Source organism: Fundulus heteroclitus, chromosome 14, assembly GCF_011125445.2.
Source record: "Fundulus heteroclitus isolate FHET01 chromosome 14, MU-UCD_Fhet_4.1, whole genome shotgun sequence".
Lineage (NCBI taxonomy): Eukaryota > Metazoa > Chordata > Actinopteri > Cyprinodontiformes > Fundulidae > Fundulus > Fundulus heteroclitus.
This window is the reverse complement of record NC_046374.1, coordinates 5,166,175-5,190,915: the sequence shown is the minus strand read 5'-3', so window position 1 is coordinate 5,190,915 and position 24,741 is coordinate 5,166,175. Positions and strand designations below refer to the sequence as shown.

General features: G+C 39.7%; 1 protein-coding gene across 1 annotated transcript in view; it reads left to right on the top strand.

Annotated features, from left to right (window-relative positions):
* Positions 1 to 24,741, top strand: part of mllt3 (MLLT3 super elongation complex subunit) — an 80,367-nt gene that overhangs the window by 25,944 nt on the left and 29,682 nt on the right. The window contains exons 3-6 of the mRNA XM_036146115.1: positions 9,036 to 9,118; positions 13,255 to 13,398; positions 15,170 to 15,208; positions 19,041 to 19,166. Coding sequence (XP_036002008.1) covers positions 9,036 to 9,118; positions 13,255 to 13,398; positions 15,170 to 15,208; positions 19,041 to 19,166 — 392 coding nt within the window. The remainder of the gene's footprint in view (positions 1 to 9,035; positions 9,119 to 13,254; positions 13,399 to 15,169; positions 15,209 to 19,040; positions 19,167 to 24,741) is intronic.

Here is a 24,741-nt window from a genome sequence, read left to right as displayed (position 1 = left end):
GGTTTTATTTTTTTTAAAGGTTTTGGTAAATAATAGAATTTCTTGTCATTGTTTCACATATTGAAATACATTTAGCAGCTCTTGTTTGGCAGTTTGAGTGTCACACATATTTATGAAAAATAATACACTCCATAATAAACAACAAAAAAGGGTTAGCAGCAATCAGGATATTCACTACAGAATGTAGCCAACATCCTGATTCAAAGGTAGAGTGGACGAAAAAATCATCGACTCTACATTTAATTGTTCCATTAAACAATGGAACAATTGTTTAATGGTTAAAGTGTGAGAACTGAAATTATGAGAATGAGAACTTTGTAATCTGACCATTTTGCTGTACTCCTGTGAGCACAAAGTGTTGGAAAAAAATTTGGAAAAGGTTCTCCAGGTCTGACAGCAGATTTTCTAGAGAAAGTTATAAATTATCAAAAACTAGTGTAGCCTCAGCTGTCAGTTTGACATTTGATTGTTTGATATTGTTAGAGAGCCCTCTGTTGGATCTTTCAGACATTCTCTTGACAACTGTAAACGTAGGCGCTGACCTTTTATTCAGACTTTATTACCAGAACAATGACTGGTTTTCACTGTTGCTAAATATCAAGCTATCTGCATGGCAACACATCTGTGCAGTTAGTTTTGTTTTGGTGCAGTTAGCAGCACATGTGACAAAAAAAAGAAAGAAAAGAAACCATTAACTGTAAATGAACTTAAATAGTGCTTAAGTGGAACGTACTAGGTTGCTCCAGGTGAATGGGGTCTTTTAATAGAGTGTCCTTAAACCTGTCCCTCTTGGACAATCATCAGCAACCTTTGTTCGTACCGCGGCTTTTTCAACTTCAGTGTGAGGACATAAATAAAAAATAGATGGTATTACAAACGCTAAATTGGGATGTTTTCTTGGTCTCCTCCATCTGTACTCTCCTTCCTGCCGACATTATTCTGAGAAAACCAGACACATCTACTGTTACTTCTGCCACCCTTATGGTTTTACGTCAGTGAACTGCAAACTTCATCTGGACAAATTAGCAAATTTACTGAGTAACAATTCTGTGTTTTTGTGTTTTACCAGTTACTAGGACCCACACTGCAAAAGGGGAACTAAAAGTAAGTAACATTTTCTTAAAATATGTATATTTTTCCTTGATTTGAGGAGCTAATTAAGACTATTTGCCAATGGAGAGAGAATTTCTACCCCTAAAACAAGATAATTAGACATCCTGCACTTGAAATAAAATGATGGAGATGAATTGTTCTTATTTTAAGTGCAAAAATCTTATTCTGTTGGCAGATAGTCTGATTTACCAGGTCAGATCAAGGAAAAATACACTAATTTTAAGATGATTTTACCTACTTTTAGTTCCCTTTTTGCAGTGCGCAGTCCTTAGCATGTTCAAAGCCAAGTCCAAAACCTGGCTTTAAAAAATCATGCCATGAAACCTGCTTTTAGCTAGCCAAACTGCGCCTCATTTGTCTGTTATAGTGGATGCTTCACGATTGAAGCGCTCAGTAAGAAAAGGAAAGCAGGACTTTCTTTCTTGTCTGCTCTTTAGATCAGGACAGGGCCCATAACTGGCAAATTTTATGCAAACTGACTAAAAAATGCCTCACTAGTGAAAATATTATTGAAAATGTTGGCATGACTGACTTGACTGGAGATTTTCTACTTCTAACTATAAATGGAATACTTAAAAATACTTAAATGTCCTGATGTTAATGTCTGGATCATACGTTTTTTTTCTTTAGCTTCGGCTCAAATTTGCATTGGGAAATACACAGAGGGACTAATATAGCTGCCCCAAACAAAAAGGAACATATTATCTGCAAGTACTTTCCCAAATGAGTTCAAATCGTATACAGTTATTTTGTCTCCAGTTCTGTTCCCATCAGTTCAGTTCATTCCAGTACAATTCAATCATTCAGTTCCATTCACACAGCCCAGGTAGATGCCAGGTACTACATAATACAGTCGCAGTCAGTGAGTCATTTAATACTGTGAGTAACTTGAAGTTGAGAGGATAGAAAGCAAAATATACATCCAGAAGCGCTGGTCCAGGAGTGCTTTCTGGGTTAAATAAAAACTGACCGTGCAGAGAGTGGCAGCAGTAGGGCTCTTCTTATCTTATTCTAGGAAACCTTTCAGCAGAAACTGAGACAGAAGTTATTTCCAGGGGATGAACAAACATTATTTAATGACAGTGGACAGAGGCGGGGTTAAACATGGAGTTGCCAGGCCGAGCCTGAGGAAAGAAAAACAAGAGAACATGAAAGGTAATGGCAGGAATAAGTGGGTGCCATTAAAAGAAAAGCTTTCACAGTAAAACTTCAGCATTCCGAGTTTTATGTGGGAATTCATATGCATTCAGATTCATATTTACTATTTAACTTACACGGGCTGGTTGAGGACATCTAGACAGCCCAGGTCTGCACAAAAACTCTCAAAATGCAGCTTTGCTAAATTCAAAATTCAACCCAATGTTTGTGATTAAAATGTCAGTTGTAATACCATCTTAATGTGGCAACGTCGGTTCTCTTCTCTGGGTTTGGGCAAAGTTGAGAGTGGAAGTTAGATTTAGGTAAGGTTTCGCTTTGAACTTATTAGTAAATTTGTGAAAACTTAAAGCAACTAAAACAGTACAGATTTATCTGTGGCTATTAGGGAAGGAGCTATATGGACTTAATGGTTTATCACCATATTTTTGTTTTTTATTTTAATAACTAGAAATAATGATGATGAAAAGTACCAGTGCTGCCTTTGTTGTCAACAGATTGTAAAGATGAGAACTGTACTATAAAGTCTCTGTCCTCAAAGCAACACAGATATCGGCCTTGAAGAAAAACAAATAACTTTTAATTTGGGTACACTATTAATATCATTTTGAAATTTTAGCTCTGACAAGAGCACACTAATTGCATCTAATCATATTTAGAATTATATTTTTTGCTCCTATGGAACAACCAGTGGACAAAAATATGGACAAAAATGTCTGGGCAAAGGACACTCTCGAGGACCAAAATGTTGACATTTTGGACAGAGAAGACAGGTTTGAAAGGGGGGTGAAAGAATCCATTTACATAAAACAAGAAAAAAACAACTTTAAACAGAGGAGGAGGGCTCAGGTTTCAACTTTCAAAAACGTACAACACAGCAGTAGGTTTGATTCCTGCCAAGTTTCACCCCAGTTCACACCTCCAGACATGTGACCACGACATTTCTCCTGTGAGCCAGGCAAACCATGAGGCTGCCTAACAGCTCTCCATGGAGAGGGCCGATCAGTTCCAGTCAATCTACATGTGAATCCAAGCTGTAACAAGGCCTCGCCGGCAGGTCTATAAAGCTTGGAACTCCACACTGGATGGGAAGCGAAACGTCTTCAGCTTCAGAATAGATTTCCAGTTGTTTTGTTTTTTAACCTGTTTTGGAGTGTACAAAAATAGTATAAGTAATAATCCCAACAAATTGCTTAGAGGTTTGCAAAAAATCCTGAAGTAGAGTGTATCATTGTCACAATGAATCAAAGTTCGTAAAATAAGAAAAAAAAATGTAAGTAAGTAAAAAGTACAATAATTGCCATCTCTGGTGAGTACATGTATAAAATGTAAAATGCATTGGGAACTAAGTATCTTCAGGTTGACCTTATCTGACAGCAACACACCCGCCTTTTAAACTTAATATCGGCAACTTTTAACACAAGTCACGGGTAATAAATCACATCGGATATCCTGATCTAAAACAGCTCGGAGCACATAGCAAGTTATTTGCTTCAAAGTGCTGATGGCATTCTTTCATCTCTGCTGACCCACTAGTACTACTAATCCAGCAGTGCAGGAGAAGGAGATTTAACGTAGTACACTGGGTGGCACTCTCTTTGATCAAGTAAGATTGTCTCTTTCTGTTAGGGGCTGAAGTCCAATCCTCTAATTCTGTGTTAGTTTTGTGGTTTATCTTGAAGGATAGTTATTTAAATGAGAGCCAAAGCTTAAACCTGCTTTCTCTGTTTCCCTCAGGAAATGATCTCAGGTTTCCACAGAAACAAGTTTAATTGGTGCTTTTTCTACAGAGTCTAGAGGGATGGAATCTAACAAACACACTCCTCCAGGGGGAAACACCTGAGCTCTGTCAGAGTTTGTTTGTCTTTAAAGTCCCAGCGGTGTACACCAGGGAAGTCTTGACCTTGTCGTCAGCTTTAAAGGATCTGCTTCTAATCTAAGCTATTGCTTTTTTTGTGTGTTTCTACTTCAGGGCACGCTGTGGAAGAGGGAGTTAATTAGATCTCATGAGAAGAGAGAGCTAGGTTAAGTGGCTTTTTGTCATTTACGTAATATATGAAACCAAAGCAACAATAACGTGTTAAATGTGCTCTCAGTTGATGTTAACAGTTTAAGAAGTTCTGATTTGTTAAAGCATATTGAGGCTCATTGAGAGATTTTGTTATTAAATGGAAGGTTATAAAACAGATCTGCCCATTGTGGGAAACAGTCCATTGTCAGAGCTAAAGTCAAACCCTGTAACATCTAGGTTTAGTGAGTCTGCAGAGAAGTGGATCTGATGCAATGCCATTTTACTAGAAGAAAACCATACAACTGAACAGCAAGACAAAAGATTCAATAGGTCTGCAAAGCTAATGACCACTAGGTATGCCCTTTTTTCTAATAAACCTCTGAGGGTTTGTAGAATAGCTATATTTATACTGAAATTAAATTGCACACAGGTGGGCTCTCTTTTCTTACTAGTTGACCTCTGGAGGCAGTTCATTGCATTTTTTGTTATTTAATGTGTATTTGAGTTAAGGAGGCTGTTTTAACTGAATATGGGGCTGAAAAAGTGAGTGGGAGTGTCTGGTAGTGAGCTAAACCTTACCTATGTCTTATTTGACAGAGCAGGACTACTATGGATTATTTAGTAGTTGCAAGTCTCAGTAAACACAGATCCCTTGCGGAGCTCCTCAAGGCTTCAGTCTCGGGCCCCTTTCATTTGACATCTATATGATCTTTTTTTTGGAGTACCACAACATCTCTGTCTTATGCTGATGATATTCAAAGTTCTTTTTGTGCATCACCATTTGACCCCAGTTTATTGCCTTTGCTGAGCCAGTGTGTGCAAAACTGGTCTGAATTTACTCCATCTTAATGCAGAAAAGACGTCATTGTTTTATTCCAAAGATGCAAAGTTGAAATCATCACTCATCTGTTCGTCAGGCTAAACACCACAAAGCATGTAAAAAAAAAAAACATTGCTGTTCTGTAAAACTCAGACAGCTGCAACCAATTCAAAATGCTGCTGCCAGAGTCCTGACTAACACCTGGACAATTTATCACAGAAATCTATGCACTCATTCCCTGTTTGTCAAAGGGTAGACTTTAACATTTTGTTCTATGAAGCACTAGTGTTGAGTTTTCATTTACTGGTCATTAGAGACATATTTATTCAGTGTTCCCAGGACCAGAACGGAGCAAGAGGAGGCAGCATTTAGTTGCAATGCCTGTCATCTCTGGGACAAACCAACGTGTTGTGTTAAATCAAGACTTAAAATATTTCTATTTACTGTGAAGGCCTTAGATTACTTTATCATGATGTTTATAAAATGTCTTTTTATTTGCTTAAATCAGCCATTTACCACTTCTTTTTATATGATGCATTGCTTATTGGGTCTTATCTCCTGTTGATTTCTGCTTCTTAGGAACTTTAAAGGAGAAGTCCGGTCAAAATCAGAATTCAAACTGCTGAAAGTACTTTAAATATAAAATTATGACATACTGTTCAATAAATAATAAGCTTTTTTAATTAGGAGTAATTTCTATTTGAATATGCTTTTATGGAGGCATCCATCTTGGTGAAGAACAGTACTGCCACCTCCTAGTTTGTGACGTCAGGTTGCGGGATCGGCTGTCGAGCAAGTCCCAATGCCCTATCTGTCCCCTTGTAAATAAATACCCATTAACATGCCAAAATATTTTTTTGAACCTCTTAAACAAAGATATATGTGGTATTAAGCATTTGAATTTAAATTAATACTAATTTTACATTTTAGAGACATAAAAAGACAACAAATAAGCATTGAAGTATGGTTTATGGGTTGGGTTCTGCAACGTTATCGGGGAGTAAAAACTTATTGGAACCAATCTCTGCTCAAAATGGTGATCTGCATCGCCTAATCTACTTTCAGCAGTTATCATCAGTTATTGCAACCATAAACTGCAGAAAATACAGGCAGAGCGGCTCCTGCTGCCATTACTCTGCTCTTGTCAGGATGAGCTGCAGTGCATTATGAGGCGGAGGGATATTTCAGCGTCACCTAGTTTAGAGCCCAAACAAGCGACTTCACTTTCAGAAGCAAGCCCAAAAAACTGCAACCCCACAACTCATGAAATTTACAAGCGACTTCAGAAAAAAATAAGACCAAAGTCACATAAAATAAGTGGGCTTCGCAACAGTGAGCATTCTATCGAAGTGTGTCATATCACTCCGCCCTTTGGTCGGTAAACAAATGTCCCGGCAAATTCTACATTATAAAAAAGAAAAACCTACCGAAAATCCTCGCTCTCATGTCATCTTGAAGACATTATTCTTCGAAATGTTGGCTACAGACGACGTGTTTTCTCTCTGGCCAGAAGTTTGATGGCAAGTTGGCAATCCAACGAAAGAGCCCGTGGTGGATCATTAATTGGTAGTGTGAAAAAACTGATGTTTTTTTCACTTTTACCCGATGTATTGGAACATCCAACTGCCATGCGCGTGGGCATTGTCACTTTATCAATAGCTCTCGCGAATTTCAATGGTGAAGACCTCTCGAAATCCGAAATAGCTTGTAGAGCGCAGTGCCTTACCGCATCATTACGTCACAGGATGTGATTTTAGGCGGCAATTTTTGCCCATATTTGGGCAATAATATCCGCCCCCATACACAGTGATCGAGACGACAATTTATGCTTTTATTTTCTTATTGATTAACGCTAAATTCATTAAATCACTACGAACATATTAGTTTAAGTTATAGCTAATGATCCACTGATTTTTCCTTGTTGACCGGACCTCTCCTTTAAATGACCCTATGTCTTGTCCCAGCCTTGCCCGACACATGCGCACTATAGTTTTCAGGTGACAAACTAATTCTATTCTTCTACATTCAATCGTTATTTGATATAAATGCAGTAGTTTCTGATCACATCAAAGAGATAATGGGCTACGATAGTGGAGGACATATTCTTGATGGAAAAACACAGGTTGAGATTACAAGAACCACAAATGGACAATTTATATGAAAGCATTAAAGGTTAAATGTGTTAAATGTTTTTTGTATTAAATGTAAACACTGAAAACACCATGATTAATAATAATAATAATAATAATAATAATAATAATAATAATAATAATAATAATAATAATGATAATAATAATAATAATACATTTTACAGAGCACCCAAAGACATTGTACAAATTCAACAAAAAGAAATCATGCTAAAAAATAATTAAAAAGTTTTAATGAACAGGCAATTACAGTGAACATTCATTCTTGAACAGATGTATTTTGAATTTCTACAGTTAGAAAAATTGTCAGCATTTCACATGTGCAGATGGAGAGAGTTCCAGAGTTTGGGAGCAGAGCAGAAGAAAGCTCTGCTCCCCATGGTGCTGAAGCAGGAAGGAGGAACAGTAAGGTGAATGGAAGAGGAGGATCTAATGGGGCATTCACACCAAACGTGAATGAAGTGACCTCAGTGGGTGATTTAAATGTTATCCCTACGCAAAAGGTGTTTTCACTGGGTGATCCGGGTGATCCGTCCCCGAAGCGGGATAACAGTTTTGGATCCTGGACAGACAAAAGCACAGCAGGAAGCCACCATGATCCAGCCGTAACTCCTGGACTCCCCAAACTGGGAGCATCTGTGGATGATCTGGTGGACCCAGGGACGGCGGCGCCGTTGTTGGGCTTTCCACATTAAATGCAGCATCATGACTCACTCTTTTGAGATCTATTCTGAATCTAACAGGGAGCCAGTGGCGCTGCTGTAGGACTAGGGTAACGTGATGAAATGTGGGGGTTTTGAAAATAAATCAAGCAGTTCAATTCTGAACCTCTTGAAGCTTATGGAGCGATTTTTTTTGAGGAAGAATAAAGAGAAGAGAGTTACAGTAGTTAATGTTGGAAGTGACAAGGATATGGATAAGAAGTGATGCAGAGTGTGGGGAAAGGGAGGTACGAAGATGATTAATATTCCATAAATGAAAATATCCAGACTGGATGATGTTACTGATGTGAGAGGTGAATGATGGTGTGCTATTGAGGATGACACCCTGACACTTGACCTGAGGTGAAGGGGAGACTGTGGAGCCGTCAACTGAGGGAGAGAAACTGCCAACTTTGGATAGTACAGACTTGGTTCCTACAAGGAGGATCTCAGTTTTGTCAAGTTTTACTTTTAAGAAGTTATTGCTGAACCAAGATTCTATTTTGGATAGGCAGGAGGTAAGAAAGGAGGATGGCTTATTAGATAAACAGAGCCTGGTGTCATCTGCAGTGAAAATGGATATTGCCAAGGGGAAGAAGGTAAATAATGAAAAGTAGGGGGCCCAGCTCAAAGCCTTGGGGCACGCTGCTCGCTGGTAGTGAAAGGGGATGGATGGCAACTGAAGGACTTAAGTTGAATGAGTGTGGCCAGAAAAGTAAGAATGAAACCATTCTAGGGGTGTGTCAGTGATGCTAATTGAAGAGAATCTGTGGAGAAGGACATAGTGAGAAATTGTATCAAAGGTCACACTGGATACCAGAAGAATGAGAATAGAAAGTAAACTAGAATCAGCGGTCATCAGAAAGTCGTTGGTGATTTTAGTAAGTAATAAAAAAAAAATTGTAGGGACTTCTGGGTCCGTAGCTTTAATCAAACTAAGAATCCAGATGATGTAACCCCAGAGTTTATTGGAAAAACTCTGCTCTTTAAATTACATCACAAATAAATCCAAACCCCACTGTTTGATTTGTTAGCATTCTTGTTTTAAATGTTAAAAGACTCTAACAAGCCTTTCTCTTTCATTTCAGTATGCAAGGATCCTCCATACAAAGTGGAGGAGTCTGGATATGCTGGATTCATCTTGCCCATCGAAGTCTACTTCAAAAATAAGGTACTTTTATCAAATTTAGTTACAAGTTAGCTTAGGTTTCATTTGAAGTTGATTTCCAGTTCTGTTATCAAAGTGTGGTGTACTTTAAAGAAAATATACATTGCAAACTATTTGAAGGATATCTGTTTTTAAAGGCTGGTTCACACGGCAGGATTTTAGAATAGTCCGCCAATTTTCAAAACTTAATGATATAAAACTATAGATATAACAGGTTTATTTGTACAGTGCGTGTCACTTGGGATTGTTAAGATTTACCCATCACATACACTGTTGCTGTCCTCCTAGTTCTTTACCTGAAAAATAGTCTACTTTTTACTGTAGTCTTCTTTAGTAAGAAATGACAGCAACTATACTTCAACATATTTCATCTAACTAGCAATGATACAGCTTTAGTGCTGGACTCTCAGACATAAAAGTGTTGTAAGGGAGGATAAAATCAGCAAGTGGAGAGTGACAAACTCGGTTACATCAGTTTATATGGATCAGTAAGGACACACCCCTACAGGATTGGTCAATCCTTCCCATGTTGTCTCTGGGATACGTGTCACTGTTAGACTGTGAAATAGACTGGCAGTGGATATCTACATGTCCATTCTGCCCCAAGATAACTGTCCATTTGTTTATGCATGCCACATCTGTGACATCCCCGCCGTCTGAGAGTTATCTGCTGTTTCCCTGTTAACTGCTTTCTGCAGCTCCAGCATCTGTGATCCCATAATCTTTAACAAGATTATGTGGGTGTTAGATGGAAAATCTTTCAAAACTCCTTAATATCAAAAGTGAGGTCAGAGTAAAAAAACACGGACAACAAGGAATAACAATGGTGATAGTTTGTGGACTGATTTTAACAGAGAAAAAAGATTACAAAAAGAAAAGACGTTGGTGAAAGGAGTGGATACAATGCGAACAGGGGGCTCTATTACCCGGTTTCCACTACCCCTTTTTACCCGAGCCGAGACCAGTCTGAGCTCGGTAACCGAGATAACTATCGAGTGTAAATGGAACGCAAACTGAACTGAACCGAGCCAGACACAACCGAACCGCGCTAAATGCAGACCAGTTCCATGGGTGGGCTCGGCCTGGTTTTTCTCTGGCCCGGTTCTCTGATAACAAAGAGCGCATGAGCAGACCGCATCATCTCCTTACAGCCAGCTGACATTTCAGACATTCATAAAAATACTAGCTTCCTTACCGTGACACACGATTTCCAGTGATGATTCTGCTTAGCAGTGTGATGAACCTCAGCGTCTGTCATTGTTTCTTTCATCTGTAAATCCTGATTAGACGTTCGTTTGTCTTAACCACTTCCCAAAAGCCGACTCTGTCAAGAGTCGGCTTTTCACCGAAAGTTGCCGTCTTCGCCTGACTCTCCGCAAACAACGAAATATAACCAAACATAACTTCCTGAATGTTATGGGCGACGCCATTTTTATTTGCTTGATTTCCGCCTTCAATCTCAGAGAGCAGTAGTACCACAGATCGTCACTAGGAGGCAAGGAAACCAAGGAACCGAGATAGCGTGATGTGTAAATGGTCGTCAGAACCAAGCTCGGCTTGGTTAACTGATCCAAGCTTGGACCGAGCTCGGCATGGATCGGTTTAACAAGGGTAGTGTAAATGGGGCTTATGTTTACTGCACGATGATATGGAGGTGGGCTGTTTTTCCTTTTTTTCTCTCTGTGGGTTTCCCTCACCTCGCTTTCTGATTGACTACACATCAAACTCAACAGACTGCCTGCTCGTTTGTCCTTTGGGGGACACCATACACACTGGGATATCAGGGCAAGACAATCCATCATGTTAAATATCTCCGATTTGAGGTCAGAGAAGTCCTGACATTCCACCAAGTGGACCAGATCACTCTTAACACACCACACATGACAGGAATATCTCTTAAGACGATCTTAAGAGCCACAGCGATAGTCAGAGCCTGTCAGAAGGGGACAATCAGGGCAAAAACGGGCTGTGAACCAGCCTTAATGGATCTTATTTCACCTGGGTACATATTAAGGCCTGTTACGTGTATGACCTCTATGACATTATATGTTTAATGGCTGTCTCCCCTTTCTGGTAAAGCTGAAACTGAAGTCATTCATACATCTAAAGAATGCAGATCCCATTTTAGAAATAAAAAGGGAATATGGCTGTTTTGGATAGGGAATTGCCATCTGGCATTTTCTACCTCCAATCATCTTCTACAGTCTATATTAATAAACACACAATATAATAAACTGGTTCATAGATGCATTATTTGCATTTATTCAAAACAAACGTCAGAAATGTCTAACAGGTGAGGTTTAAAGACATTTAGTGAAATCATCAGTCATCATTTAGCGCTCTAATAAATGAGTTGATGTTTACATGGCTGCCACAACCAAAGTTGGCAGCCATGCATTACTGTGGTCCAGTTGTCAGCCCCAATTACCATACTGTGCTGTAGGTAATGGTTAGTGTCAGCTGAAGGATTTAAAAGGGGTTTTGTTGGAAGGGGTTTATATTCTGAATGTATTCTATACCTTTAGAGATGAGCTGATGAGAATTGTGCTGCAGATTCCTGATCTCCAGGTCTGGTAAAGCTTTGACGTGCCGATTTTGATCGTCTTTATGAACTGCAATGTAAGAAGACATAAAGCACACACCCTGTCCCCACTGAGGGATCAATGTGTGTAACAGAGCAGTTTTAATAACACCATATCAAAGATCAACAAATACCACTTTGGAAATTTGGATTAGACATTTTTAAACTGGTTTTGACATCTTACTTTAGCAGTTTCCACCAAATTGGCTTAGTGACCGGTGGTAAAACCTCTGCAAACAATCACTTTGGTTTTCCACAGTGAGAGAGCCTACTGCGACGTTAGCACCTGGTGATCTAAAGAGGCAGATGATCTCCTGAAGCACATCTTGATCTTCATAAAAAGCATGAACTATTAAGAGTAGGCACAGGATAGACCCTTTAAAGTATGTAAATATGCCTTTAGAGTTGTATGAAATGAAATTCTTGTCATAGCTCTGAACATGTTGTGAGTAACTAAGGAATAAAATGTAGTAATTATTAAGTGAGCAGTGAAATGCCTGTAACAGCATTAGTTAAGCCAAAGGTTGGTTTCTGCTGAAATCTTTTTCCTTGTTGTCCTCCCTGAATACCGTGGCTTCCAAAGGTTTTCATACCTCTTAAACCTTTCCATATTTTGTCACATTAGAACTAGTGTTGCACCGATACCGATACCAGTATGGGACGGGGCCCTGATCCAGCACTAAAATGGTGGTATCGGTATCAACGAGTACCAACAAATAGGACACCGATACCATTTTGATGTTTGTCACTTGATCGCAGCCTTCTCTCTCCCGACTAATATTATACATGTTATAGAAGTTCATGAAAGTTGCACTATTTTGGCATTTGAGAGCCAAAACTCAGGGTTTAAAAGAGATTATTAAATTATTAATGTCATTTTACTGTCTTACTGTTGCACTACTATTATACATGTTATAATTTCACAAATGTTGCACTATTTTGTCCTTTGAGAGCCAAAAGTTTATTCAACTATTGTCACCCATTCCAGGTAGGCAATAAAAAGTTCTACTACCCTAAGTAGTATGCAGTTCTTCATATACACACACATCAATTTCAAACAGATGGTATCGGTATCGGCCAATACTGCACAGCCAGGTATCGGGTATCGGTATCGGGGGCCAAAAAATGTCATCGGTGCAACACTAATTAGAACCACAAACATAAATATATTTAATAGGAATCTTATGTGAAAGTCCAACACAAAGTGGTATGCAAATGTGAAGTAGAAAGAAAATTATACATGAATTAAAACCTTTTTTGCAAATAAAAAACTGAAAAATGTGGTGTGCAAAAGTATTCAGCCCCCCTGAATTGATACTTTGTGGACTCACCTTTTGCTGCAATTACAGCTGCAAGTCTTTTAGGATATTTCTCTACCAGCTTTGTGACAATATGTGGAAAAGTTAAAGGGGTATGAATACTTTTGCAAGCCACTGTATATGCAGCATGTGATGCTTGCAGCGGTGTTTGCAGACTGCTGCAACTTAAATAGTCATTGTTCTTTCCTTTTCTCCACCCCACCCACACCCACCTTCTTGGTGGCTGCCTCTTTTCTTAGGAAGAACCGAAGAAAGTGCGCTTTGATTACGACCTGTTCCTCCACCTTGAGGGCCACCCGCCTGTCAATCATCTCCGCTGTGAGAAGCTCACGTTCAACAACCCAACAGAGGAGTTTCGAAGGAAGCTGCTGAAGGCTGGTGGGGTAAGAGGGAGATGGACACGCTGTTGCTCCTATTTGCAGAACAGGGATTCACTTTTCTGATTTCAAACTTATTTTTGACTGTCAACACAATGTCTATCAGTCGATTAATATTTATTTATAGAGCACTTTTCATACAGCCAAGTGTAACGCAAAGTACTTTATAGTGGGATAGGCATAAAAGTGTTGGAGATGCACATAAAAAAGGAACAGAGTTAGTAAAAGGAGAGACAAGACTAACACCAAAGAGCTTTAACCTCAAAAAATTATTTTAAAAAGTCCTGAAGCGCCCTTTAAAGGGCATTGAAAACCAAATAACAGGAATAACGGCCCTTTAAACTGGAAGATAAGTTTCAGCAGTTCTGCAACTATAACTGTTTCACACCCCCTTGACCTTGAAGCTGGCCTGTAGCTAAGCTTAATAGTTCCAGTGAGGTTCTAACCAGTGAGACCAACTTGACCAGTGAAAAAAGAGATCACGCCATCTCACGTCCATCTGTTATGGACAGCGTGATCTCTTGTGCCAACGTCTCTGGGGCTAGCAGCATCAGAATGAATGCTCAACAGGCTGTTAATGAAGCCTGCCTCTGTTCTGGGGACTGCTGTAGAACCTCTTGATGATTTAGCGAAGAAGAATTCTTCATAAAATGAAGAACATGACGAACCACCCTGAGCATCTTCTTCATCAGACTGTTGTACAACAACAGAGAGTCTTCAGTCAGAGGCTTGTCCTTACCCGCTGTAAGACAGACCGCTACAGGAGATCCTACCTGCCTGCAGCCGTCAGCGTCTAATATCATCTCGTTGAAGACAGTTGGATGATATTAGTTACAGCAACATTTAATATCCCTTTGGGATCAATCAAGCATTTTTGACCTGAATTGGACCGTATACCAGTCTGAGCTAACCCCTAACCTGTCAGAGTGTTCACAACCTGAAGCATTTAAGTCCCAGCTGTCTCTTTTGTTTGTGGTGTAATGCACCATTGGTTCTGTTGGACACTTGGAACACGTTCTGTTTCTTCAGGGTAAATAATATCGTACTTGTACATTGTTATTTCAACATTTGGTTTGTAGTCGCTTCTATAGTTGTGAGACACTTAGATCATTTTACGTTCATAACAGCTCAGAGGGGCTCAGTCAGCGGACCCCAGCCCAGGGGAATCCTGCAGTCTGGACTTTTATGACCAGAACTAAGTGGCCTTTGCTTCCAGAAGGGCTGAACAGCTGACACAATCCATTTGATAAGAGTTGAGTTTCATTGCAGAGCTGTTTACATATACCTTTCAGTGTTTCCCGCAGGAATTTGCTTATGCGAGGCGGTGAGTTGGGGGGGGGGGGTGACAGGTTTTCTGCGGACCGACTCGCGGAGCGGGGGGTATCCATGTGTTTTTTCCCTGCCATTCACGCACGCGCGAAAGCAACAACAAACCGCGTGTTAACGTCACATTTTTTTTTTTTTTTTTTTGGAATGTTGGCGAGGCAGTAGCGTGAGTTTGGCGAGGCGGCCACCTCGCCAAGATAGCGCTGCGGGAAACCCTGCCTTTACTCTTCATGTAAAAGTTAATACACCCAGTAGAAAAAAGGCTTTTCTTATATTTAACTAAGGGTGCTTCAAAGGGCCAGATCCATAAGGCAGGGCACATTAGGTTGAGCTAAGAAAAAAAAAACATTGTTTGAAATAGTTTTGTTTGTCAGTGATCAGGTAACATTAATAACTTGTGTAACCGATGTGTTTCTTCTACATTTGTATTAATTGTCTTATGTGTTTACAGACACGGGATCCTCACAAACGAGGTTCAGAGGAATCAAAAGTAAGCAAACCGGCGGGGGGGGGGGGTGTCACACATAAACAACCAATCACAAACAAAGGAATTCAGGATGATAACATATTTTTTTTATCCTGACTGGTATCTTAGCAGTTCACTTTCAAAAATTCAGTAAGACACTCCTGTTCCTTCTTGATGCAGAAACTTTCACTGTCGACATATCTGTAAATATAGCCATTCAGCACAAAAAAAATTAGCCGTGTAAAAATAATAAAACAGCATCCATATTTAATGATTTATGTCACTATAACAGCTGCCTATAGAATGGGCTTTTATTCTAATAGAAGCCTGGGAATGAAGATTTTAATTTGATTAAAGGTCTAAACGGAAATGATTTTCTCACTCAGTTGATTTCAGTGTTCCCATTAGAAGGGATATAGCGAAATGGCAGGAAAAGACCCGAGTAGAACTTTGTGATCACTGTCTCCCACAGAAAGCACTAAGTGTTGTGTTGTCATTAAATGTGACCAGAAAATCATCATTATTAACAGAAAAGGGCTGAAAACATCAGTCTGTGTGGAATTAATCTATATAATGTATTTCTCTTAATGAGCTGAGTTACTGAAATACAGGAAGTTTTTAATAATCTAATTGATTCAGGTGCATCTGTAACTGCAGCTGTTCTGTTTGTGGCCTTGGAGGTCTGTTAGACAATATCAGGGAACAAGCAGCATCATGAAGAGCCAGAACCCAGCAGACAGGTCAGGGAGGAAGTTCTGGAGACATTTAGAGCAGGGTTATGCTCTCAAACTACATCCAATAAGTGCTCTAACATGCATAGACAGTTAATTAAACCAATGTTGGTAACTGCAAACCTAACAAGCAGTTATTCCAAGTAAGTTTGTTCCCTTAGCTTAGCATTAAATAATAATGCAATAAAGCATTTTGTTATTAATAATCTATAAACATAAATAGTACATCCACTTTATTTAGTTGTGACAGCAACTCCTTGTCTGATCATAGACATTTAAGTGAGTAGGCATTGTATGGAAGAAGAATATTAATATGAAGTCAGCTGAGGGTGGCGCAGCGGTTAGGCATATGCCCATATATGGGAGTTTATTAATCCTTGTTGCAGCAGTCTGGGGTTTGATTCCCGACCTAGGGACCTCTGTCTCTGGCTGCTGGTTCCATGTCTGGCTACTGTGAATAAATGCTACCAACACCACAACATCTTTATGAAATGGGTTACGTTTTTTTCCTCGAAGCTCTACACACAACACCCCATTATAATGACAAACACGTTTTTGAGATTTTTCTAGTTAAAAATTAAAAAGTTGCATAATCATTCAGCCTTTGCTCAATGCAGGGTTGAGGCACATTTGGCAGCAAGTTCAGCCTAAAACCTTCTTGAATATGATGCTACAGGCTTGGCCTACCTGTCTTAGGGCAGTTTGGCCCACTCCTCTTTGCAGAACCTCTCAAGCTCCATCGGGCTGGATGGGAAATGTTGGTGCACACCCGTCTCCAAACCTCTACCAAGGATATTCTGTCAGATTCAGGTCTGGACTCTGGCTGGGCCCCTCAAGGACATCAACAGTTGTCCCTAAACCCCTCCTTGTATATCTTGACTGGATGCTTGGGGTCCCTGTCCACTTACTTAGAAGTGGTTCCTGTCTGGTCCCTCTGTCATACAGGCCTTATTGGTGGATTGCTGCAGAGATCTTCCTCCTACTGGAAGGTTCTAATCTCTCCACAGAGCAAGGCTGGACGTCTGACAGAGTAACCGTCAGGCTCTTCACGTTTTTAGAAATCACAAACCGTATTTTAAAGAATCTTTAAGCGGTGTAGAATAATCCACCCCATGTCTGATCCTCTCATATATTGTGTTTTTATGCTGGTTTAGTCTAAAGTGGTCCTAATGACATTTAAGCTGTTAAATGGTCTTGTTTTCATAATTAGAATACAGGACAGGTTTGGCAAAAATCTAACTCTTTGATGCAGAATCCTCCAGTTCAGGATTGGTCAGTGGAACTAGTGTGAATTTAGGCCTTTGGTGCTGATGGCAGCAGAGCAGAGTCCACCCTTGGTGTCATAGGTTAGCTGGGGTTAAGGGTCAGCCAGTGCTGATGTTCTCACACTATTCACAAATCTTTGCATCATATCTATTGCTTCTTCCTCTGTGCTTTTATAACTGGTGGTTGGTAGACCAACTTGATGAGAAGTTGGTCTACAAAGTCAGCATATTTGCACAAAAAAAGTGGCATGCATTGTGTGTTGAGTTTTGAGGTAAAAATTTTAATGAATCTATTTTTAAATAAGGCTGTAACCATAGAATGTGGGAAAATTGAAGCGTTGTATCAGTCATTTTTTTATTATTAATAAAAAGACTGACCAAAGGACTCTGGACCCCTTCTCTGTCTCCTTCAGCTGCTCTGTTTGGGAACTGATGTAAACAGTCCAAACATAGTCACATTCATGACTCAGCATAAACAGGAACCCTACACGCAGTTTGAATCACTTATTCAATCATTGTGTGTGCCTCTGATTACTGTCTTTCTGGTAAAATTATAAGTGAGTGTGGATTCAGGGAATGTTCACACATTTACTGTGTAAGATAATGTGAACATTGGGGCACCATTTAGTGGTGTGCTAAATGAATTACAAATGACCTTGTGTCATAAATGTGACATTGTAAACATGTCCTCTATGTATAATAGCTAATAGCTAAGGTCATCATGTGAAATGGTTTTTGGCACTGTTGTCAAATCCGCTTGTTTTGTTCTAATGTCGCTTGTAAATTCCGGGAGTTGCATTTTTTTGGGCTCTATATAAACATCAGTAAAGAGACCTGCTCACGCCGTGAACCGGCTGATATCACTCCGCCCCTCCGCGCGTACACATACTCCCTGTAGAGGAGAGGGAGAGAAGATGAACAAACTAGCCGTCTCTGCTGGGAGGACAGAGTAGCTGCTGGACCACACTGCCCTGTTTCTAATGTAACGGCAAAATAAACTTCACTGTTATGTTGAATTAACTTAGCTGTCCAGCAGAAAGCCTGCAACCTCCGCATCTCCACTCCACCGGTAATAATAGCTGCACCGACACAGACTCTCATTTTCTGTTACATTTTCTTTTCTTGATTACTTTCTCTTTCCTATTGTTGGGCAATGGATGGTCCTCCATTTAAACAGAAAACAGCAAATAGAATGATTTACAGTCGTGTTTGCTTGTTTATACTCCACCACCACCAACAACAGCAGGTCTTAATAAAGAAGACAGATAGGGGAAAATGCGTAAGGCCTACAAGTTTGGCCCATTTTGGCTTCTGAAATCAGAAATAGCGAGGGGCACCCACATGGCGCCTCCCAGTGGGTGCACCGCCATGTATTTATAAACTACTAATTCGAAGTTCATTTTTGATGTGATGTTATTAGACTTTCCAGAATATGTATTTATAAAAGCAATACCTGCTTTTTACTAATTAGAATTCAAATTAGGTACACAATGTCCTATTAACGCATGTCGCATTTCAATGAAATTTTAACAACAGTGATGTAGCTAATTATTATAGTTTTATTTCAGATACACTGTCACAACTGTTTCAGAAAAATTTAGTGACAATGGTGGAGATGGAGTGGTGCAGTTTTCTTCAAATTAAAAACCCAGCTTTTAGGCTTTTATACACAAGTAGAACCTTTGCACAAACACAACATTGTTAAAAAGTCAGTTTTTTTTTTTTTTTTATAATGAAAAAAGTATGAATTATATTTTACTAGTATTAGCACATATACATAAAGATTTACTTCTTCATGCTAAGTATTAATTTGGACAGGTAAAAGTTGCCCTTTTAAAAGACTGTCTTTTCCTCCGGCAGGTGATGGTGATGCAGGAAGGATCAACCTCCCTGTTCAGCCAGCACCTCAAGCTGCCAACGCTTCCCAACAACTCACTGACATCCTCCTCCGATCCAAAGAAGAGCAAGAGCTTCCACACGTCAAAGGTAAGGAACCCTGAAACAACACAGGGCTAAAGGCTCTTCTCTACTCCTGCTGTTACTCCTGATCACACCTAGTTTTGAAACTGTTAACACCTTCACTGCCCTCAAACCTAAACTATTTATCAGGTTCCTAGATGTTCTGGAGTGTTTAAACTACAAAAAAGGCAGGACCTCAGCTGCGGTTTTTGGAAAGTGTGTCATGGCTGCCAGTTATAGGGATTTTCTTTCTAACACATAAGTTCAGCTGCTGTTATGCTGTTTTCCATCTTGCTAATACTGTGAATTAAGACATGTTGAAAGTTGGGAGTTTAGTGATGTTCTTGTAGAGTCATTGCGTTGTGCTGATTCAGTAGCAGTGCTGTGCATTTGTGGTTTCTGGAATAGGTGAGACCTGCAGCCCTCATTGCAAAGTTTATTAACAGGGCAGGCTGGTTAATCTGGTGATCGACTGGTGCATGTAAAGTGAGTTACATTTGGTCCTTGCATTGTACAGTCCTGCTCACCATTATTGGCACCCCTTCATGTTTTGCATAGCTGAGTAAATATCTTCAGAAATAAATGGAAATGTTCAAAAGTTATATCAGCAAGATCTTTCAATTTGAGGTCCAAAATAATTTAACAAAGACAGTTACCATTTCAACACAAATATTTTAATTCCAAAGGACAAAACAGAAAACCAGCATGCGCACTAATATTGACACCCCTCCCTAATATTTGGTTGCACAGCCTTTGGCAGCAATGGCAGCCTCCAAACGTTTCTTAGATTCATCTATAAGCTTCTTGCACCTCTCGGGTGGCATTTTCTCCCACTCTTCTTTTGCAATGTAAGGCAAGGCAAAGCAAAATTTATTTATATAGCACAATTCAGTACAAGACAATACAAAGTGCTTTACATGATTAAGATATAGCAAAATAATAAAATGTAGATAGAAAATAGAATAAAAGCAAGTAGGGATAGAATGTAGTAACAAAAAAGAACAGTAAAACTGTTTAACTAGAACAGTCAAAGGCAATTTTAAACAGATGTGTTTTTAATCTCGATTTAAAGGAACTCAGGCTTTCCGCACTTTTACAGTTTTCTGGAAGTTTGTTCCAGATCAGTGGAGCATAGGAACTAAATGCTGCTTCTCCGTGTTTAGTTCTGGTTCTGGTTCTGCAGAGTAGGCTGGAGCCAGAAGACCTGAGTGGTCTGGAGGGTTGATACACTGATAACAAGTCTGTGATGTATTTAGGTGCTAAGCCATTTAGGGATTTATAGACTAAAAGAAGTATTTTAAAGTCTATTCTCTGAGATATAGGGAGCCAGTGTAAGGACTTTAGAACTGGGGTGATGTGCTCTACTTTCTTAGTCTTAGTGAGGACGCGGGCAGCAGCGTTCTGGATCAGCTGCAGCTGTCTGACCCACTTTTTAGGCAGACCTGTGAAAATACCGTTGCAGTAATCAATTCGACTAAAAATAACTAACTAACTTTTGATCTTTCCTCTATTGGTCCAAATATTATTACTTCAGTTTTGTTTTTATTCAGTTGAAGAAAATTTTGGTACATCCACGTATTGATTTCTTCTAGGCATTTACTCAGTGCTTGAACTGGTTTATAGTCATCTGGTGACATGGTGATGTAAAGCTGTGTGTCGTCTGCATAGTTATGGTAACTGATGTTGTTATTTTTTATTATCTGGGCTAGAGGGAGCATGTAGATATTGAAAAGGAGGGGACCCAGGATGGACCCTTGGGGAACCCCACATGTGATTTTTGTCATCATTGATGTAAAGTTACCTACTGATACAAAAAATTCCCTGTCCTTTAAGTAGGATTTAAACCAGTGGAGAGCTGTACCAGAGAGGCCGACCCAGTTCTCCAGGCGTTCTAACAGAATGGAGTGATCGACAGTATCAAATGCTGCACTGAGGTCCAATAGAACCAGCACGGTGGTTCTTCCACAGTCTACTCAAGCTCTTGTACATTTGCAGGGTTCCTTTCCACAATGGCAGATTTCAGCTCTACCCAAAGATTTTCACTTGGATTGAGATCAGGACTCATTGCTGGCCATTTTAAAACAGTGATTTTTTTTTCCTTTCAACCATGCCTGCGTGCTTTTGGAGGTGTGCTATGGGTCATTATCTTGCTGGAAGACCCAGAATCTTCGCCTCAAACCAAGTTTTCTTACACTGGGCAAGACATTTCGCTCTAGAATTTCATGATAATCTTCTGATTTCATGATGCCTGTTATACGGTTAAGGCCTCTAGTACCAGATGCCGCAAAGCAGCCCCACAGCATTATGGATCCTCCACCATGCTTGATTGTTGATATGGTGTTCTTTTCTTTAAAGGCTGCATTGCGCCATCTGTAAAAATACTGTTTGTGTGAATTACCGAAAAGCTCCACTTTTGTTTCATCTGTCCATAAAATGTTGTCCCAGAAGGCTTGAAGTTTGTCCAGGTTCTGTTTTGCGAGGATCAGTCGTTCTTTTTAATGCCTTTTCTTTAGCAATGTGGTCTTCCTTTGCCTCCGCCCATAAAGCCCTACTTTGTTTAGTGTGCGGCGTATGGTACTTGCTGAAACAATCACACCAGACTGCTTCAGGTTGGTCTTTAGCTCTTTAGATGTTTGACGTGGTGTTTTTTCCACCTTTCGCACCGTTGAAACAAGGATACCAAGGTCTTTGGAGATGGCTTTATACCCATTGGAGTTCTTGTGCTTACAAATAATAGCATTTCTGGTGTCTTCAGACAGCTTCTTTTGTCTTTACCATTGTCACACGTGAAGATGGACTAACAGGTGCCTTTTAAAGCACCAACATGATCATTCATTGGATCAATTCATGTCACATATGTGGAGGAAGTTCATCACAAGTGATCTTTATTTGTGATTTGCAACAGGTGAGCCGAATTGGGTTTTGATACTGATTTGCAGCAAAGGGTGCCAATACCTAACCTGGCTCTGCCAGATAGATTTGCTCCGCATATCCATCTGGAAACCTTCCGTTGAAGTAATTTTGGGAAGGGGCGAAAATACTGGTTAGCTGATTGGCCTGTGTTGGTGATAGACGGGCCAAATAAACCAATCAGATTCGTCGTCGCTTACGAGCGACGACGAAAACACAACCACAAGCCAAGCTACTCTTGCTGCTGCAGGTGAAGGCTCGTTAGCTCAGCAAAGAAATACTCTGTAATTCCGATAAAACTTGCCCTATAGCCACGCTAACGCTAGTTTCATCGGCTGAAGCCGCCATGTTGTTTAGACTGAACTGACGCGCTTCCCGTTGCGTCACACCTCAACCCGCCTCAAAGCCAACGCTGATTGGACGTTCGTTTGGTGAACGGCTCCAAATTTTCTTCAACGGAGAGTAGCCAGACTGATCTGCGAGTGAAACCTTGAAAGCTCGCGAGATCAGGATGGTCTCACGAGGCTAGCCAATACCATTGACATGGTAAACATTACGTTTTTCTTTTGGTTTCCTCATAATGAGTATCTTATTAAATGTTTTTTGTCATTTGCTGTTTTGCATCAAGCACAAGCTATCAGCAGTAAAATGTTGTTTCACTTGATGAATTTCCTTCAGGAAATATTCCATTATATTTACCTAAACTTCAGGGGTGCCAATAATGGTGAGCAGGACTGTATGAGATCAGTAAAGAAATTGATTGTGTAAGGTAAGATTACGGTATTTATTAGCTTTAGATAAAATCTAAAATGTAATTTAAAGAAGTACAAAATCTGAAATATGTGTGGTAAAAGGTTGCGTGATTCCTTTTTTTAGATTCTATTAATTGTCATTTTGGAGCCAGTTAAGGGGAGGCCCTCTTCACATGGAAACACTTTCCAGTCTAAACACTGAGTGTGATGAATTACCTGTGGAGCACAAGGTCACACTCAGCTGTACACTCACACTGGTCCCCATTTAGAGCCGCTCCTCTGTTTTACTGCACAAGGATTAGGGCTTGGAGGGTTTGACTACAGCTTTGGGTTATTGTTAGGTAACTGGTAGTGCTGGTATTATGCTATACCTGGATTCACAGAACTTTACCGTTACACTTAATTTAGTATGAGAACTTACATTTTAATTTGAAAGCAACACATTAACTACACTAAGAGAACCAAGAGTTTAAGTAGACATTAAAGGTTTGAACAGCCGTGGCCAGGAATATTAGTTCCTGTTTATTGTAATGTTTTGAGTAAAAGCTGATTTGCAACAATCCAGTTTAAAAATAGAACTATTAATATTGCAGTTTATGACAAAGCTTCCTTTATAAAGTTTCAAATAGAAGTGAGAGGGCATTTGGGGCAAAACGGAGCAGTTAGCATCCTGAGTGGCCTAAACAATCAATGTGACTGCCTGCTTTAGATCTCCATGGTAACCAATTGAAGCATTATGAGATGGATGATAGTTTTTCCTACTTTCTTTACTTCACTGAATTTCCCTTAGATATTTAGCACTGCTATAGAACATTTTTCAGCAGATTCACCACTCCACCATCAGGAAGGAAGGATGTTTGCTGCTATCTTGCTATCGCATCCTGCAAGTTTCAGAAACACTGCTTTGGAGACGGAAAAAAGCACAGCAGTCCTGTGCTTATGGGTATACACGGTTGTTGTGGCCATGCACACCATGCTTCAAAGCAACTTTACCAAGATCTCTGATCTCAAATAAAATTCAGGGCTACCTTGTTTTGCCCCTTTGGAGCAGTCCCAAAACGTCCCACTATGAACTTTTATTTTAGCTTGGTGTTGTAAGTTGGAGATAAGGCTGTATGACTTTGCCAAAAATCTAAATTGCGAGATATTTCAACCATAATTGCGATTGTGATTTGATTTTGACTTTTCTCTGCAGTACCCTCAAGCAACCAAAATGCTCTGTAGATAAAGATGTTTGTAAACAAGGACTATTTAAAACAAGAAATTTGACTGTTATTAATCAGAATATTATCCAAGAAAATGGCTTGTTGAGTTGGATATCAGAGTGTTTCCTCTAAAAATTCTGTCGGAGGGGAGGGGGGGAGAGTCTTTATAAATTTATACATGGTTTTATTTTGAAGGCTACCTGCCTTTCTTCCTTCCTACTTCTTGATTGAATGAAAATCTTTTTAAAATCTAAATCTGCCAAAGTTTATAATATTTTAGAACGCAACTTTTTGGGATCTGTTTCTGATCCATTCATGGGGTCTATCTTGATGGAGTCAAGAAGAAGAATTTTTGTTTCCAACAGACAGACTTCGTGATTTGCGACAATCAAACAAATGGTATTTTTGTAGAACATCTGGAAATGACCATAGGGCCATTTACTTGTTGAGAACATGCTGCATTGAGCTTTAAATCGAGTTTAAACAAGGAGGCAAACCTTCACAGTATAATGAAGGAATTGGGGCACCACATGAAATAAACAAATGTGTCCTTTTTCTGTTGTAACACAACAGAAAAAAACTGACAAAGGACGCTTTTAACCCGCTGGATCCTACGCTACCAACGCAAGCAATGCTAATTCTGTCTGGGATAATTCTTGGTCATTTAAGCATTTCTCTTTAATGACCGCCCCATGTTCCTCCATCAGTACAGACTAGGATATATATATATATATA